The sequence below is a fragment of the Toxotes jaculatrix genome, chromosome 2 (assembly GCF_017976425.1).
Source record: "Toxotes jaculatrix isolate fToxJac2 chromosome 2, fToxJac2.pri, whole genome shotgun sequence".
NCBI lineage: Eukaryota > Metazoa > Chordata > Actinopteri > Toxotidae > Toxotes > Toxotes jaculatrix.
Genome location: NC_054395.1, coordinates 20758252 through 20775653, shown reverse-complemented (window position 1 = coordinate 20775653; position 17402 = coordinate 20758252). Strand labels below are relative to the sequence as shown.

General features: G+C 41.5%; 1 protein-coding gene across 2 annotated transcripts in view; it reads left to right on the top strand.

Moving 5' to 3' along the window:
* The window catches only part of si:rp71-79p20.2 (SLC2A4 regulator), a 34263-nt gene extending 16861 nt beyond the window's left edge, over positions 1-17402 (top strand). Inside the window, exons 3-9 of one of the 2 annotated variants that reach the window (XM_041055183.1) lie at positions 5899-5999; positions 7690-7928; positions 10284-10384; positions 12696-12969; positions 14078-14218; positions 15754-15881; positions 17052-17402. In XM_041055183.1, the coding sequence (XP_040911117.1) occupies positions 5899-5999; positions 7690-7928; positions 10284-10384; positions 12696-12969; positions 14078-14218; positions 15754-15881; positions 17052-17163 (1096 nt within the window). In that variant the 3' untranslated portion in view covers positions 17164-17402. The remainder of the gene's footprint in view (positions 1-5898; positions 6000-7689; positions 7929-10283; positions 10385-12695; positions 12970-14077; positions 14219-15753; positions 15882-17051) is intronic. The other variant, XM_041055191.1, reaches the window with a different exon arrangement.

Here is a 17402-nt window from a genome sequence, read left to right as displayed (position 1 = left end):
AGTCTGTCTCATGCCTAGAAACATTATCCCTATTTTTGGTGCCTGATATCTCTGCCGCTGTGTGCATTTGCATTTGTTTGTGTTTGAGAGAGATAAAGAGAGAAACAGTCAGAGGAAAAGGCAATATGGAAATGCCGTCAGTGTGCTGAACGTGTATCCTATTATGACTCAAACAGAGCGGTGTTCGAAAGTTGGTTTTGTTTACATGTGTTTCTGTGACAGTGTTTTTCAGCTCTTTAACTGCCAAGGTCATATACCAGTCTTCATGCCAATCTGCGACACACACAGCTGCTTTGAATATCAAGAAGCCAGCCCACATGCATATGCATACATTTCATACAGAGACACACAAATACACCCTGATGCCTGCTTTGGTGGATCACGTTGATCACATATTGAATGGATAAGAGCTATTTAAAGCAACCGCCACCAGGGCTCGGGGGGGGGTGGGGAGGGGGGGCAGAGATTATTGTTGGCAGTGTACAACCTCAGTGAAAGGTAGACCCTGCATGTTAAACTCCACACATCTTTCAATCATCCAGTTACAGAATGGATAAGCTTTGTTGTCAGACAACTCAAAACAATGAAATCTGCTGATACTGCCCTGCCCCTTCCACTGTCTTCCTCTTTTCTCTTGGCCTTCTAAAAGTGATTTCTTCCGAGCAGTCTGTGTGACGCACAGTTTTTTTTCCCCTGGTAAACAAGATAGACCTCCTGTACGTTGTCCAGGGCTTAAAGTGATAATCCAACCAAAATCTGTCTCATGAGAATGAAACAATTACCCACTGTACCTGTAGACTTGGAGGGTTACTGTAAAAATATTCATAGTTTGCTCTTTCACAGACATCACAAGCTGTGTGCAAGGGGAGGGGGGCTGTGGGAAGACATGTTCTGGTAAATGGAGTCTTGGCTTTGCCAAACAGGTGGGATACACATGCAGAGAGAGAGGGTGATAAGATTAGGTTAGGCAGGAAAAAAAGGAAGGTCAATACACCACTGATGAACACATCAAATTCTTAGCTGTGTGTGTGTGGCCTCAATGGCCTGTTTGTTGATTTTCAAAATTGTTGTGTGTGCTTTGTGGCAGTTGGCCTGGATCTTCAGTGGGCTTGATCTGAATTCAGCATGTTCTATAAACCAGACAGATCCTGGGAATTTCTGCTGGGTTGGTAACTAGAGCAGAGGTGCTGTGTTAAATATAGAGGGAAGGCCCTGTCGTCTCCCCAACAACAGCAAAGGGCCCACTATAGTACTGGGTGGGGTCGGTGCGTAGGGGGTGCCAAACATCAACACGGTGTCATCATATCACGCCATCTGCAGTATCACAGTCCAAGGCTCCTCTTGATGTGATGACCTGATGTGGAAATCTACTGATGGAAGGTTTTATTTTCTATTCAAGTAATAAAAATTGAACCTTGAAAATCATCTCACAAAAATGCTCAGTCTGAGCCTGGACTCATTCTAATTTACTGCTCCTTGGATGAAAAGATGGTCTAACAAAGCCCAACCTTTAATTGTACACAATAGATAAGACACACATGCTTGTATGTACATTTCTACACTCCAAGCTTGTTGTTGGTACTTGTGTCTTGGCTCACATTGGAAGTCTCTCTCTCTCTCTCTCTCTCTCTCTCTCTCTCTCTCTCTCTCTCTCTCTCTCTCTCTCTCTCTCTCTCTCTCTCTCTCTCTCTCTCTCTCTCTTTCTCTCTCTCACTCTCTGTATGTGCCTGGGCCTGGCTTGTTGACTTAAGCTGGCCCATGTGTTGTGCTGCTGCCAGAGGGGAGGGTTCTTGGCCCAGGCAAGGCCAATACAAGTTGAGGGAGGAAGGAAGGTGAGAGGGTGTGTGTTGTGTGTGTGTGTGTGTGTGTGTGTGTGTGTGTGTGTGTGTGTGTGTGTGTGTGTGTGTGTGTGTGCCAGTGTGTGTGGGTGTGAGAGAGTGAGAGTGAGAGTGAGTGTATGGTTTTGTTTGTGCCTGTATTTAAGTGTGCCAAACGCTCTAACCCGAAGAAACAGGGTTAAGACTTTCCTATTGAGGCATAGTACCTGTCTCATAAAACATGTTTGTCAGTGACAGGGCTCATAAATTTAACAGCTTGGAGTATGAATGGTGTCACTACTCTACATTAAATTCCTTGGTTAACACACAGTGTGTTTATGTTCCTACACATGTTCATCTGCATATGTGGAGGAGGGCTGTTATGTTTATCATGTCATGATTAAATTTACCACGTGCCGTAAATGTACCATGGTTTGACTGAAAGGTTCTTGTAAACATCCAGATTTGGGGAGTCAAAAACCAAGAAACCCCAAAAAGCCCTTCCCCTCAAAAACACACTCATATATGTACATAACCCACACACACACAAACCAACTTTGTTGACAGCAATCTCTGCTCTCCAGTCGCCTCTTCCTCGGTGCTAAATAAAGGCATCCCCAGTTTAACTTGCTCCAAAATAAGCCTCTCATAAGAAGATGCGGACAGATTTACTGTTGCGTCAGTGCAGTCACTCTTTAGCCTGTCTTCCACTCCCACCAAGTTTAATGGTTCCATAGTTAGTTCACAGACAGACAACAGACAACAATTGAAGAGAGCAGAGGACCATGTCATTTACAGTATCTGTACGCACTGATTAGCAGTTGACCAATATGGTTTATTCAGGGCTGATACCTATTATTAATAAATAAGGAGACTGTTTTAACAGATATTTGGAACAGATATACATTTGCAGTCAAAATTAAAATCTTGGTGCCAGAATATACAAACTCCTACACAGAACTTTGTTGAAATGCCTTTAAACATCCATCTCTCCATCCATCCATTAGCTGGGCTGGAGCCTATAGCAGCCGACATTGGATGAGAGGCGGGGTACACCCTAGACAGGTTGCCAGTCTATCACAGGGCCGATTCGGGCTCACATTCACGTCTACAGACAGTTGGTTGACCTCTAGCACTGATGTGTTCATCAGAGTAAGTGGTGAACAGAAATGGCAGGGCTGTTATCTGTGCAAGCCGGTTTTATGATGGCAGAATATGGCACCCACCTGCTTCTAACTTGATATAAACACTGATATCAAAGTCAGTGTGATAGCAACAATAGGTTAGCTTCACCGCTGTCAGCATGAATAAGAGTCAATCAGCAATTGGCCCTCTGAGAAAGGGTGTCTTAAACTTGCCATTAGTGCTGTTTATTGCTTAACTCATACACACAGACACACACAAGGCCTTGGACCAGATGTAACGAAACTGCGGTGGAGTATCAAGGCTCTGCCGGGAAGCAGAGGAAGGAAAAAGCTCAATGTCAGGAAATCAGCGTGGGTTGTGGGGGGAGTGGGGGGTATTAATGGGGTCTGGTGTGTGCTGGTATCTGTGTGTGTGTGTGTGTGTGTGTGTGTGTGTGTGAGTGAGAGAGAGAGAGAGAGAGAGAGAGAAAGAGGCAGGAGGAGGAGAGGGATATCAAAGTTTGAATTAGCTCTGGAATCAACTAATAGGCTAGCTGTTCTTCCAGCCTTTGTATTTCTTTTCTAATCTGTCTCACAAACACACACGCTCACACACACACAAGCGCACCAAAAACAGACATGCATGCCTGTGAGTGGTATGCTATTAGTATACCACTTTTCCAGGATTCCTTTACCAGGATTCCAAACACGTGTTTTATAGAATTGAAAGCACCATTTCTTTATCTCTGCAGTGAAACTGACAACACGTAGTCCATGTTGGCAAATATTGGCAAGAAACTGAGAGAAACAGCAGAGAAATGTTGTTAAAAAATAGACAGAGGTCCATAAATCAAAAGTGTGTCCCTGGTTGACCCTGTTTAGTGCTGAAAACAAGGCTAATGACTGAAACAGGACACGGCTAATCTTGTTATCTCTTTATCTCTCATCCAGACTGTGTGTGTGTGTGTGTGTGTGTGTGTGTGTGCGTGCGTGCGTGCGTGCGTGCGTGCGTGCGTGCGTGTGTGTGTTGTGCAAATGCGTAGTACCTGTCTTTCCACTGGGTATGTCTTCTGTTTTAGCTGTGTGGATATTATTATTTGCATATTGTGATTATCTCCATGTTGGCATTATCCATAACTGTTTTGCAAACTGCCAGCATTGTATTCAGAGCTCTCATGCATGCACACAAATACACACACACACCTAAACTTGTCTTACATTAGTTGTGAGGACACTTATTAACATAATGCATTCCCAACTCCTTACCCTAACCTCAACCATCACAACTAACTTCCTAACCACAACCCTTACCTTAACCTTAACCTAAACCTAAGTCTAACCTGAACCGCAAAACCAAGTCTTAAACTTCGAACAGCCCTTGTGAGGACCTGTCCGCACAATGATGATTTCAAAGCAAAATTTGTCCACACAACCATCGAAAGACCTGCACACACACACACACAGACTTAACCCATGTTTTGAGATGTTGAAGTGTTAAACCAGCACCTTTTGTGTGAACATTGCTATGGAGTGTTCAGATTCCTTCATATCTGGTACATTCCTCTGCAATCGGTTTGCTCCACATCCCATTCTCATCAGCGTGAGAGCTGAGACAGTCTCTGAACTTTTTGTGTCATATGATGTTTTTATATCTAGGCACTTCCAATGGTGTTTGTGTATGTGTGAACAGGTACACGTACACTTGCTGATTTAAAGTGTACTTTTGTACGTGTTTGTGGACTCCAGAGTGAAGTTTTTATGTTGAGTGTGTGTGTGTGTGTGTGTGTGTGTGTGTGCGTGTGCGTGCGCACTGAGATTCAGAGTGGATCTCTGCCAGGGCTTAGGGCTTGGCTGAGAGAACGCCTCAAACCAGTTTACTCTGGTTGTGTAGTGGAGAAGTCTGGGGGCGGGACAAGGACCTCTTAAAGCTGCAGACCATGTGTATCTTTGTGTATGAGTCTGTGTCTGCTTTGTGTTACTACATCTGTATTAGTGTGTGCATTCATATGTTAACATTTTACAGTATTTGGATTTGTATATTACATACGGTGCATAGTTACTCACCACATTATATGGGCCCTGCCAGCTCTCTTTTCACTGGATTTTACATGAGAATTGAAATCTGTTTATGTGTGTGTGCAAGTGTGCACAAGTGTGTGGGTGAGTTCTTGGCCCTGCCTCGAATAATTTTCCCCGTATTTCACTGTCACGGACAGCAAGAACAGAGGTGAAGAGTGCAAAATGGAATAGATTGAGAGAATAAGTCTGGTGAGGCAGAGATATTTGTGCTTCATTGCAGGATGGCACAAATTGCTCTTGTTCTCAGTCACATTTTTATTTGGATGCTGGATGCCAAAGCATACTCTCTGAGCTCACTGTGTATGTAGATGTGTACTGCGTGTATGGGTGCTGCCAGTTCAAGTGGGCAGTATAAATAAGGTTTAAGCTGAGGGTGGACTGCTCAGCATGGGGTGAACTGAGCAGGAAGGGAGGAACAAGCATCTCTCTCCCTCTCTCTAAGTGTAGTTGCACAAGCTGTGCAGAAACACACCACAAAACCCTTTCACTCTTGAGGCTTTCCATTATATCCTCATGTACACACACGTGCACGTACTCAAACATATAAAGAATGAATAAGTTCCCTCACATTTACTGCACACATAATCATGTGTCTCTGTGCACTTTCTACTTTTTTTGTTGGATTTGTTCGCTACATCAAATTTCTTGATATTTTTGGGGGCTACAGAGATTTGAAGTTTTCTCTGAGGACACAGCCAGGCTTGTTTCTTATAAAATCATTTTCCATTACTTAGAGAAACCGTCAAAACAACAAACTCTTTTACAGAGTATGATTAAAGTTTGATTTGTTCAAACATTGTCTGAGTTAGAGGGCACCCAGGGGAAAGCTACACCTAGTTTTTGCTTGTGTGGTCAATCTATATTTGTGTGTTTTGCAGGAAGCCCTCAGGTCATGCTGATAAGGAGGTGATGGCTGCCACCGTCCTGACCTCACTGTCCACATCCCCTTTGGTGCTCTACCCTTCCTCTGTATCCACAGGTAAAACCACTGCCTCAGTACCAGCTGCATTCAACCTTGCACTTACAGTACCTTCTGCAGAAGCTACTCCATCACACTGACACAACTACTCACGGACTCAACTACTGATTCAACAAATCAAGGACGTTCACTTTAAATCATACCAAGTGTCAGTTAGGTGAAGCTGGGGACGGGGGGAAGGAATACTCATCATAAATCACTTGATGCTAGTTTACCCTGACGCAGACTGAGATGCTGAGTCATTTGTGTGTTAACATGTATTAATCCAATAGAAGGGAGTCTTACACTATTACTAGCACAATTCCCCTATCTTTGCAGGCATGTTTACCCAAGCACAGCGCTAATTGCCAATTGCTCACCCTTGACTGTATCACCATAGCTCCTTTTGCTGTTTCAAGTATTATCCTGGTTGCCATCACCATGCCAACCCCACCAGACGGTCAAAGTCCTGTCAGCTTTTTTATTTATTTCTTTTAAGCTCAACATCAAACAAAGCTATTGTTTTTGCTATCAGTAAAACGACATGTAGCAGTTAATATCCCTAAAGGCTTGGGGCACCCTGTTTGAGATGGCTGTGCCAACTGGGACAAAGTACAAACAAATTTATGGCAATGTAAGTTTTCATTGTAGAAGTCAGCAGTCTTTAGATCTTGTCAGAGGATGCTGTGGGTTTGGGAGGAGCTAAGCTTGATGAAAGGTCTATTTGATACAAAGCGGTGCAGAGAGGGGATGTTGGTTGACATCTTTGATTCATCATAGTTTGGTCAAGCCTCATAAAAATGTCTGTGCATGTGTGGAAGTTGGGAGTTTGGGTAAATGTTCCATTATGTATCCCAGCTCTTAACACCACTCACTCCACGCCTCCCCCGACAATCCTTATAATGCTTAAACATTAAAATGTCTTTTGTATGATTTGTGTATCTTGACATAAAAGGTTGTTTTTCATGATAGTACACAATTTCCCCTCATTGTCTGTTTTAGGAGCTAAAATAGGCCTAGCCTAGTGATTTGATTTGAAGTTGTCCCTTATAGGGTTGGCACATGGTTTACTGTAGGGCTTCAGTAATTCTGTGAAATAGTACAGTAATCCTCATACACAAATTGATCTATGCTACATATTCATTTGAACTGGGATTCAACTCCTTACATTTCTATATGATATAGTTATTGGTTGGATAACTTAATCCCCAGCGTGCATGATGTGGATTACTGTGTTGAAGTTTAAGTTTTGCTTTTTACCATGTTTTGCCAAAGTAAAAATCAGATTAAGCCAGTGTGATTATTGAGTTTTATAGAAGAATTATTGGATTTGTCAGAAAGCCAGAGTGTATAGAAAAGGTTTGTAGGCCAAGACTTAGAAGTAGCTCTTTACCTTGTTCAGCAGAGTTCAGTATAGCTTAATGAAAATGTTAGGATAGTATGTAGTATATGTAAGATATTAAAAATATCTATATATGAAACAGGCTGTCATAGTTTAACGCTTCTTAGATGTTTTTATTTCCATTTCAGAGGTAGGATTTGAGCCAAGACTGTTACGTCCTATGTTCTATGCATAATGTCCCAAAATTGCTGGGAGTATTTTTTTGTGTTGAGAATATTGTTTTTTATCCTTTAAAGAAGTATAATAGTACTTTTTAAGTATGTTTTACCATTAATCTTAAGCTAACTGTGTGCATTGTTTAAACTTCAGTCCCAGAGCCAGCCAGCAGGACTTTTAAAGAGGTGCTGTCAGCAAGCTACAGCAGTTCCACCAGTGGCAACTGGAGCTGGGATGCCAGCGACCAATCGGTGCCCTCCACACCATCCCCACCTCTCTCCAACGATACCAACAAGAACTTCCTGCTCTCGTCCCAGGGTGATGATGTCAGTGAGGATGTCACAGAGAGCACGCACTTCATGTTTGAGGACCCCATACCTCGGAAGCGAAAGGTAAAGATGGGTGTCTGATGGGGACATTCATGTCATGTCCTGCGCCACATGTTGTAACAGTAAATTTATTTAATATATTTCAGCCCTAGATGCTGTCCACTCCATTTCTAACCTGAAACAGAAGTTAGAACATGCTGAGTAATACTTCAGAGTCACAGTTGCAGACAAATAACTCTGATGTGCTTTTGTTATTTCTATAAAGTAGTAGCAGGGAGAGACTTTGGAAAACCCACTAGAAACATTCAGAAAATGTAAGCACCATGCAGTTTAATGGCCTCTGACACAAGGCCTGTTGCTCTCTGCTTGTGTGGATGATGGATTATGTTCTTTCTTTCACTTCTCCCCCTCTTAATTTTTTTTAACTACATCTGCAATCCAGAATGTGTGGAAAGTGTTTTGACTGTCAAGAAGCTTTCTATCCCCTTTTCAGCCCTTTCAGGGGGAGAGGTGGGAAGGTTTAGCAAGAAAGAAGAAGACGGGGGAGGGATGATCAGCAGGAAGAAACAAAGGGTTCAAGGAATGCATGAAAATGAGGATAGTCAGAGGGTGTAGAGGAGAGGAGAACTGATGCTCAAGGTAGCAACAGGAGGAGAAATGAATCACAATATTTCCTCTAGCCATACAGTGACAGAGGAGATCTCATATACAGTACCATATGTGAGAGTTTGCAATTCAACCTCCCTGGAGTGGGGCGGCAGTGAAGATTATTGAGCTGCCGAATATATGAAGCCATAAAGACTCCAAAGATGATGCAGCCAGAGACCTATGCCATATCATAGATAAGCAGACAGGAAATGAAGTAGGATGACACCAAGAGGAATATAGACACACGAGCTGGGTGGAAGAGACCTAAAACATGAGCTAACTTGCTGGCTAGCTTTGTGTTGCAGTATAGCTGAAGCCAACCCCAGAGGTCTAAACCTTCTATGAGCAGCTGTCCCTTGGATTGTGGGCTGTTTGATTTTGTACAGGCAGTGAGTTAAGAGGATTATTTAACACTGCAATCACCAGTCTTACTGTAACAGTGTTAAGATGCAAGAAAAACGCTTAGGGAATTAAGTGATTTGTGATTGTTTGTGGGATTAAAGACTAGCTTTGCTGTGTAATTTTTATTAGGAAGGTTGTTTCAAACAGCATGTTAGGGGACGTGCATTTGGCCAGCACCACACAGTTAGTTTAATAACATGTTAGTGTCAAATACAATATAAAGGAGTAGCAGTCAATGAGAAATAGTTCAGATGAATAGTGGTTAACATAGCCATTGATGAAAACCTGTTCTACTCTGACTTATCTTGCCCTATTTTCCTCTTTCTATCTCTCCCGCTCTCTCCCTCCCTTTTTTTTCTTGCCCTTCTTTCTCCTCAGGCTGTTGAAAGGTAATGAGAGTGCACACCCACTGTCTTTCATTAGCAGTGATGCAGGTCCCTGCCTGCTCATGGGAGAGCTGCCAACCACTGATACGTGGAAGAGAAAATGAATTGAAATAAAAACACCCACTCCATCCATCTATCTCCTCGCTGCTTGCTTATGAATCATGGAGGGTTATTCTTGGTTTTATGCAAAATCAGATTTGAGGAGGGTCAGATATGATAAGTATTTCTAAATGCTACCTTAAATGATCAGAGGTTAAAAAGAGGTCACAGGTGCTCTTGCGCACCTGTCTGTGACAAGATGGGGAAGTTAGTGTACTTGTATGTTGTGTTAAACATTAGGAGGGGCACCCCCAGGCTGCACCTCACACCAAACTGTTTCCGGTACGTTTCATCTTCACCCCAGCCCACCACATGTGCAGACAGCAGGAGGTGATCAAAGTAGTACAGTTATTTTTCTCATCATTCTGTCAGTGAACATGAAGGTTCTGTGAGGTAGACAGAGAAGGGTACAGTTTCATTGTACCCCTCCGTCCCTGCCTTTTTCTGTCTCTCTCTCTCTTTCTCTTTTACTCTCTGTGTCTGAACTCGTCACATATCAGGTTTCTATTTTTATAGGCTTGCTGCTCTAATAGATTTCTAATGAGGTGTAGTGTTTTGCCCCTTGTAGAGCGGCACTCAATCTCCCACGAAAGCCTGTCTTGTTGAGACTGCCAGTGAGATTCTCACAGAGGACAATGAAAACACATGCTACATAAATCTCTGTTTCCCTTGAAATAGTCAACAATATTTTGCAGATAATATGTTTAGTTTTATCAGTTTATACCAGGGCTGACAGCTGATCTTCATCCAATTGCAAAGTGGACATCAGTTACTGTCTATTTTATATATGTATTTGTTTAAATTTTGTGGAACTGTTTCTGAGAGACATTGTTGTTTTGATAGGCAATCCACTGACTCATGTTGATTTGTGGGTGGCTTTCAGAACTCCATGAAGGTGATGTTCAAGTGCTTGTGGAAGAACTGTGAAAAGGTCCTCAGCACCTCCTCAGGGATCCAGCGACACATCCGCACCGTCCACCTGGGGTGAGTTACCAATCATCACTAGAAAACCAGACCCACACTTATTGTCCCCTGACTTTCAACAGTCCCATTTGCAGGCACTTTTGTACACATATTGTTCATATGCAGGAAAAGGTTTAAAAAACTGATACTGAACTTAGAATATTTTTAGGTTTTCTCCCTTAGTCTGTATTTCTTTTCTCTATAGTCTCACAGGCTGCCTGGTTTTGCATACCATGCACTTAGCCACAGTTTTTGTCTTAGCTGAACCCCTACACACTCCCACATATGCTCGCACCACCAGAAGGCAGTATTATGGTTTTTATGAGCCACATTGATGATCTTCACAGTGACATTGCCATTGTTTAAAAGTGCGTTGTGTTTTTTTTGTATGGTCCTATTTATACATTTTATTGAGAATCAATTCTGCTAATATGTACATTGATGCTGATGATTTCTACTTGTTTTATATAACTGTGGGCTTAGCTTTTCTTTTCAATAAAGACTTTTACTACGTAGGTGTCAATTTAGTAATCTTTTCTTTGCAGCTTCAGGGTAGCAGTGCCAAACTTGATGTAAATAGTGTGGTAAGACGAGAAAAGTGACATACATCTGACTTGTCACAGCTTGGATGCTGTCCAACTGCCTGCCTTTACACTTGACTAGCTGAATTTGTGTGTTACCACTTCTCCACACATAGAGTGGGTACGGAAAGTATTCAGACCCCCTTAAATTTTTCACTCTGTTATATTGCAGCCATTTGCTTTGCTTAACCACAATTCTGTCTCTGAGCTCTTCAGGCAGTTCCTTTGACCTCATGATTCTCATTTGCTCTGACATGCACTGTGAGCTGTAAGGTCTTATATAGACAGGTGTGTGGCCTTCCTAATCAAGTCCAATCAGTGTAATCAAACACAGCTGGACTCCAATGAAGGTGTAGAGCAGGGGTGTCAAACCTGTCCACAAAGGGCCGGTGTGGCTGCAGGTTTTTGTTCCAACCAAGCAGCAGCACACCAGACTTGACTCATTTAATCAACTGATCTCAGTCTTCAGACAGTTGATTGGTCAAACTGTGTGCTCTTCATTGGTTGGAACAAAAACCTGCAGCCACACCGGCCCTTTGTGGACAGGTTTGACACCCCTGGTGTAGAGCCATCTCAAGGATGATCAGAAGAAATGGACAGCACCTGAGTTAAATATATGAGGGTCACAGCAAAGGGTCTGAATACTTATGGCCGTGTGATATTTCAGTTTTTTTTTTCTTTTTTAATAAATCTGCAAAAATGTCAACAATTTTGTGTTTCTCTGTCAATATGAGGTGCTGTGTGTACATTAATGAGGAAGAACAATGAACTTAAATGATTTTAGCAAATGGCTGCAATATAACAAAGTGAAAAATTTAAGGGGGTCTGAATACTTTCTGTACCCACTGTATGCACATTGTATCATGTGTGGTCCATTTTATCAAAAATGAGCGATATTGTGTGGTTTTGTTTTGGGGTTTTTTTCAGTCCAGCACTACTTTGTATTAACTGCTTTCACTCAATGCAGCAGGTTCATTGCATTTGTCACCCAGTGAAGGACAAAGCAGTAATTACTTTGAGTTTGTATAGTTAACATTGGAATGTACTTATGTTAATTTTATGTTCGTCTATTATTAGAAGCACAGAGAGAGAGAGAGAGAGAGAGTCCTGCCATGAACTCCATGTATTAGCTGAACCTCATACAGTGTTTGAAGAAAGAGTCATCCACAAAAGCTGCCCTATCAGTTATTGTCCTTTCATTACTAGCCTCGGTGTTTCAGCTCAGCAGCACACTGGCTTTTACTGCCCCCTGCTGTTGAGAAGCGTAATCACTTTCTACCCTTTTTATGTCACTTAACTGACAGCTGTGGTTATGTTTACAGAGCGGTCAGTGGTATTTTAGTTAAATAGAACGTCACAGGCGTCTTTCATGGCCACAATGGTCCCAAATCAGTATTTTAAAATTAATCTTAATGTTTTGAAAATCTGTTCATTATGCTCTTCTTTGCAGTATTATTTGTTTGTTGACAGTTTAAATAAATATTATACAACTGAACAAAGTTTATAATACCTGCTATTTATGGTGTGAGTGACCAACAGAGTGATACGCTCTGCATCAATAAAAATGCTGTGGTCAGAGGAATGAGCCAGTAGAAGAGGGTCTGCATTATAAAATTATAGTTTGAATCAGCCATGTCTTCAAAAGCTGCTTGCCTCAAACTTTTAAGAGGCCCTGTGTGTTAAAATAGAGTTAAAACAATCTTAAGTTGGGAATATGTAGCTGTTAAGTAGTTGCTGTTTCTCTCCTGTAGGCGAAACAGCGACTCGGACTACAGTGATGGAGAGGAGGACTTTTACTACTCAGAGATTGAGGTCAACATGGACAGCCTAACTGAGGGCTTGTCCAGCCTCACACCCACCTCGCCAACCACAGCTGGTCCTCCACCTGTCTTCCCGCCACCACTCACCGATGTCCCTCACTCCGAACACATCAACATGAATGGTTCGCAGAGCCACGCCCCGACACTGCTCAGTCAGTCAGCTCCTTCCACACTCTGCCACATCCGCACTGACCACGCCTACCAGGTAATCCATACATGCCACCAGACAGATAATGGACACACACACACACTCACACTAATAAATTTAATCTATAAAAAGAAAAATTCTATTGCAATACAATTGAAAACAAGACAAAACCTTAAGCAGTCCATATGTTACCAAGCCACAAAGTTTCATATGGAATTTGCAGAGAAAGTTTTTGAGATCAGTGTAGCAAAAAAGCTCTGAGGTCAGGGTGAATTACTTAACTCCTACACTAGTGTGGGAGTATATATCGGAGAGAGAGAGGAAAAAACTTTCTTGCAAATATTAACATAAATTCACATGAAGGATGAAGTCAGAACATTTTTAAGCCAGAAAATATTTAGTCATGAGACTTAATTATGCTTAAATTCCTGCTTGCAACACTTTATTTGAACTGCTTTGTAGCAACTTTGGATATCCATGCCTCCTTCCCCTTCTTCTGCTCGTCCTTCCTCTTTTTCTTCCTGTTCTTCTAACCATAACCAATTCATGTGCACTCCTCACTTGTATGCCCTTGGAGGTAAAAATGAAATGTTTTCAGCTGGAAGCGCATATTTGGTTAAAGTGTAAATCTTTAAAATATTCAATTTTGAATTCAGTCCTTCGTGGTGGTTTGAGGTAGTATTGAACGTTCAGTTGCCATGACAACGCAAAATGCACATAAAAGTAGACTTAAGCTATGCATATGAAGTGAAACTGCTTCTCGTGTTTAATTTTCTGTATTTCTCAGACTCATACTCTTCTATTCAGTACAGCTAACCTTGTGTTCTCTCTGCTATTCTTCATGCTGTCTTAGAAACAGTTTTTGTGCCATATTCTACAAGTGCCTGCCAGTATTGTTGAACTATTATTGTAAAACTTTCAGATTTTCTGTTTATGAAAAATACATTTTTTTTTGTGGTAGGCAGTTTTGATCTTGATTCACGATCAGCGTTAAAATGAAGGCACGTTTCAGATTAAGAGGTAGAGAAATACTTTCCCCACTAATTATATGATCTCTGTTTTTCTGTACTATCTTTCTATCTGTTTCTGTCTGCACTTTTCCTGGCCCTTGTTGTTTTTGTCGCATCCCCTCCTGGCTATGGTGGGGTGGTTGTCCGTGTTCCAGGCCACTGCTCCAGTGAGTATCCCAGTGGGTCCTGAGCTGGCAGGGTTAGGCAGTGGTAATGGGACCGGGCCTGGAACTGGGACTGAGAATGGCATCAGTGTGTCGTGGCAGTCCCCTCCTGTCATTTTCAAAGGCGTCCCGGTGAGTGAGGCTTTGTCTCACGCCTTTTTATCTCAGTCTTAACAACTCTCCTGCTGTTTCTCCACTTGTAGCCATTTGTGCTTTTTGTCGCTCTGGTTTTCACTGTCCCTGCTTCTCTATACCGTCATTTTTTTTAATGTAGAAAGTCTGTCTGCATATAGCACAATTCATCCAAAGATGCTGTTCAAAGTCCATAACAATCAAGATAAGAAAACCTTAAACCAAATGTGCATGCATGTACAACATTAAATGTCTGTTGTCAACATTATACTATATGTGTTGTCTATGTATATATATGACTTGTGTAGATGAATAGAAATAAGTTAAAAAGCGAGGATGAAAACAAGCCAAACCAATAAAAACCGAAGGGAAATGAAACAAGTTACACTGTAAATCCTCAGTGTGTCTAGTAGGCTGTTTTAATTGCTGAGGCCTTAATGGTTGTAGGCAGAATTGCCTTGAATCAGAGTCTGGGCTCCAGGAACAGCCAGGAGACAGTCAGAGGACCTGAGGGATCTAGGAGGCACATACTGTATCTTAAAAGCACATCAGATGCACTCAGGCACAGAACTGTTTAAAGATTTACAAACCAATAAAAGGATGTTAAAATCAATAATAAAACTGACAGGCAACCACTGCTGGGACACAAAAAAAACGTATGTAATGCCAGCTTTTCTGGTTGTAGATAAAACGTGTACAGATAAATTTTGTATGAATTGATTTTGAACTGTGTGTCTTTTTGGGAAACAGGAAAGGAGAGCATCAAGATAGTGCTGCCAGCTAGTGATGAAGGTGCAGATTGATGTCTGTATGTTGGCCTCAGCAGTGTGAGGAGCTATACTCTTGTAATGCTTTTTAAGTGATGAACACAGAAAAGACTTTAAGCCATACGTGTCCTAACGACAGCGATGCAAAGTTGGATGTCATCCACATAACTGTGATAACTTGTGCCTGTCTCCTGATGATACGAAGCTTTTTGAAGCTGTGCAGTACAGAGCTCCACAAGGTTACTTTGAGGCTCTTGTTAATCAAAAGAATTTTCTTCTTGTGTGAACGGTAGGAATGACAATAGTGACTGAGGCCAACTTACTTCCAAAGTCTGTCTAAAAGAATAAAATATTCAACAGTATTTAAAAGCTACACAGCGCAAACAGCATTGATCATTAACTTGTTCACGGCTGCTACTAAAGCTGTCTCTGTCCTTTGTACTCATGTTGGTTACAGTGAAAATTACTGTAATGAGAATAATATGTGAAACTCATTGCTGGCTTAGTGGTGATGCTGGAGCTAAGAGACAATGTACATTATTGAGTCAAGCTTTTAAGTTTAGCCACAGATACTTTTACCAGTTAGTTAAACTGGTGCACTAGTAATACTATATCTTATTCTGACAGGGACAGAATTAAGGTTTTGTCTCTCTGATCATTAACTTGTCTCTATCCAGTTATTTTTGAGAGTAGGCCGCACACTATGAGGCGTCACTGTGTCAGTACTATAGTGAGCAATGCACTTATGGTATCTTTTCCTTTTTGCAGGGGCCTGTGACTCATGTCCGAACAGTCAGCATCGGTGAAAAGCGGCAGCCGGCAGCCAACACACACACCACTGTTAACAAGAACCATGCTTTAGTAACGCCACCAGCTAAGTCAATACCAGGAACCAGGTAAGCACGAGCCATTTTCTGCTTGCATGAGTCTGTGTGATTGTGTTAGAAATGTTGAAATGTTTAATTATTTAGTTTAAATCAAGGAAGTGGGGCCAGATGTACTCTAGTTATCGCTGTGTTTTTAAATATATAGGACTGTCTTAACTTACTTTATATCTTGATCATGTGTGTTTCTTTCTTTTGCATCTTTCTTTGTCCTTTAATGTCACATCAGCTGTCAACAGGAAGTCACTCTCTTTGTGGCGAAAAATGACAAACAAGTAGCTGTTATCACTACAGTCTGTTTCAGTTATGTAAATTTGTTCAACAGTAGTTCATTTCACATCCATTCTAGTTGGTAATCACATTTGTAGTAGTGTGTTATAGTTGATGGAATGTAAAATAAGGACATGGAGACACTTCATTTATGTCATCAGGCTACTATTAAAATTTCTTAATAATAGCAGGCCACTAGTGATTTATCATAAGGCCCAACAAGAGTCACAACACGGACACTATGCACCGTCAAGACCCTGCACTGCTCTTCATGGCGAATCATATCAGACCAGATATCAGATCAAATAAAAATGAAAATTGCATTTGCATGAAATCATCAGCAATTTTGTGTATTTACATGTTCTTGTGTGCCTGCCGCTGCACCTACACTGAAGAAAATGTTTTGTTGAATTTGCTCAATTTTAATGTTGAAAGTGGTTGCACACAATACACTCTAAATCTAGACATATTTTTTAAGTTGACTGTACTTAATATGTTTGAGTAATTTCAAATAAATTATGTAAGCAGTTTCAGCACAAAAATTATGAGTAGTTGTTACTCATAATAACAAATTAGTCAACCACAATATATGATATAAGTAAATTAAACATGGGTTTAGTTGGAATTACTAAGGAAATGCTTACATGATTTATTTGAAATTACTCAAAAATATTAAGTACAGTCAACTTAAAAAAAAAAAAAAAGTCTAGATTAAGATAAATGTATTGCATGCAACCATTTTCAATATTAAAATTGAGTAAATTCAACAACACATTTTTTTCAGTGTACATGCACATGGACACATTTAGGTGCCTTCAAGCGCATTGTACATTGATGTGCGTTTTTTTGCCCGTGTGGGCGCCTGGATGTCTGTGTGCCTGTCCTTATGCTGTCACATCTGCTGTTACCAAGGAAACCCCGTGGGGAGGCGAAGAAGTGCCGAAAGGTGTACGGCATGGAGAAGAGAGACATGTGGTGCACAGCCTGTCGCTGGAAAAAAGCCTGTCAGAGATTCACCGACTAATCCAGTCCCCTTCCCGTGTCTGTGAGGTGAGCTCTTCCTCACTCAGAGCGACAGCGAGGTGGACTCGTCCACTGAGGAGACGAGGGGAGATTTCTTCATGATGGAGCTCTCAGTGCTGCTTCCTCCAGCCCAGTGGGGGTTTCGCCTTCTCTCTTTTCCGTTTCCAAACAAAGAGAAAATAAAACTGGTGGGTAAAAACAAACAAAAAAAAAAAAAAAATCAGAAAGAAAAAACAACTT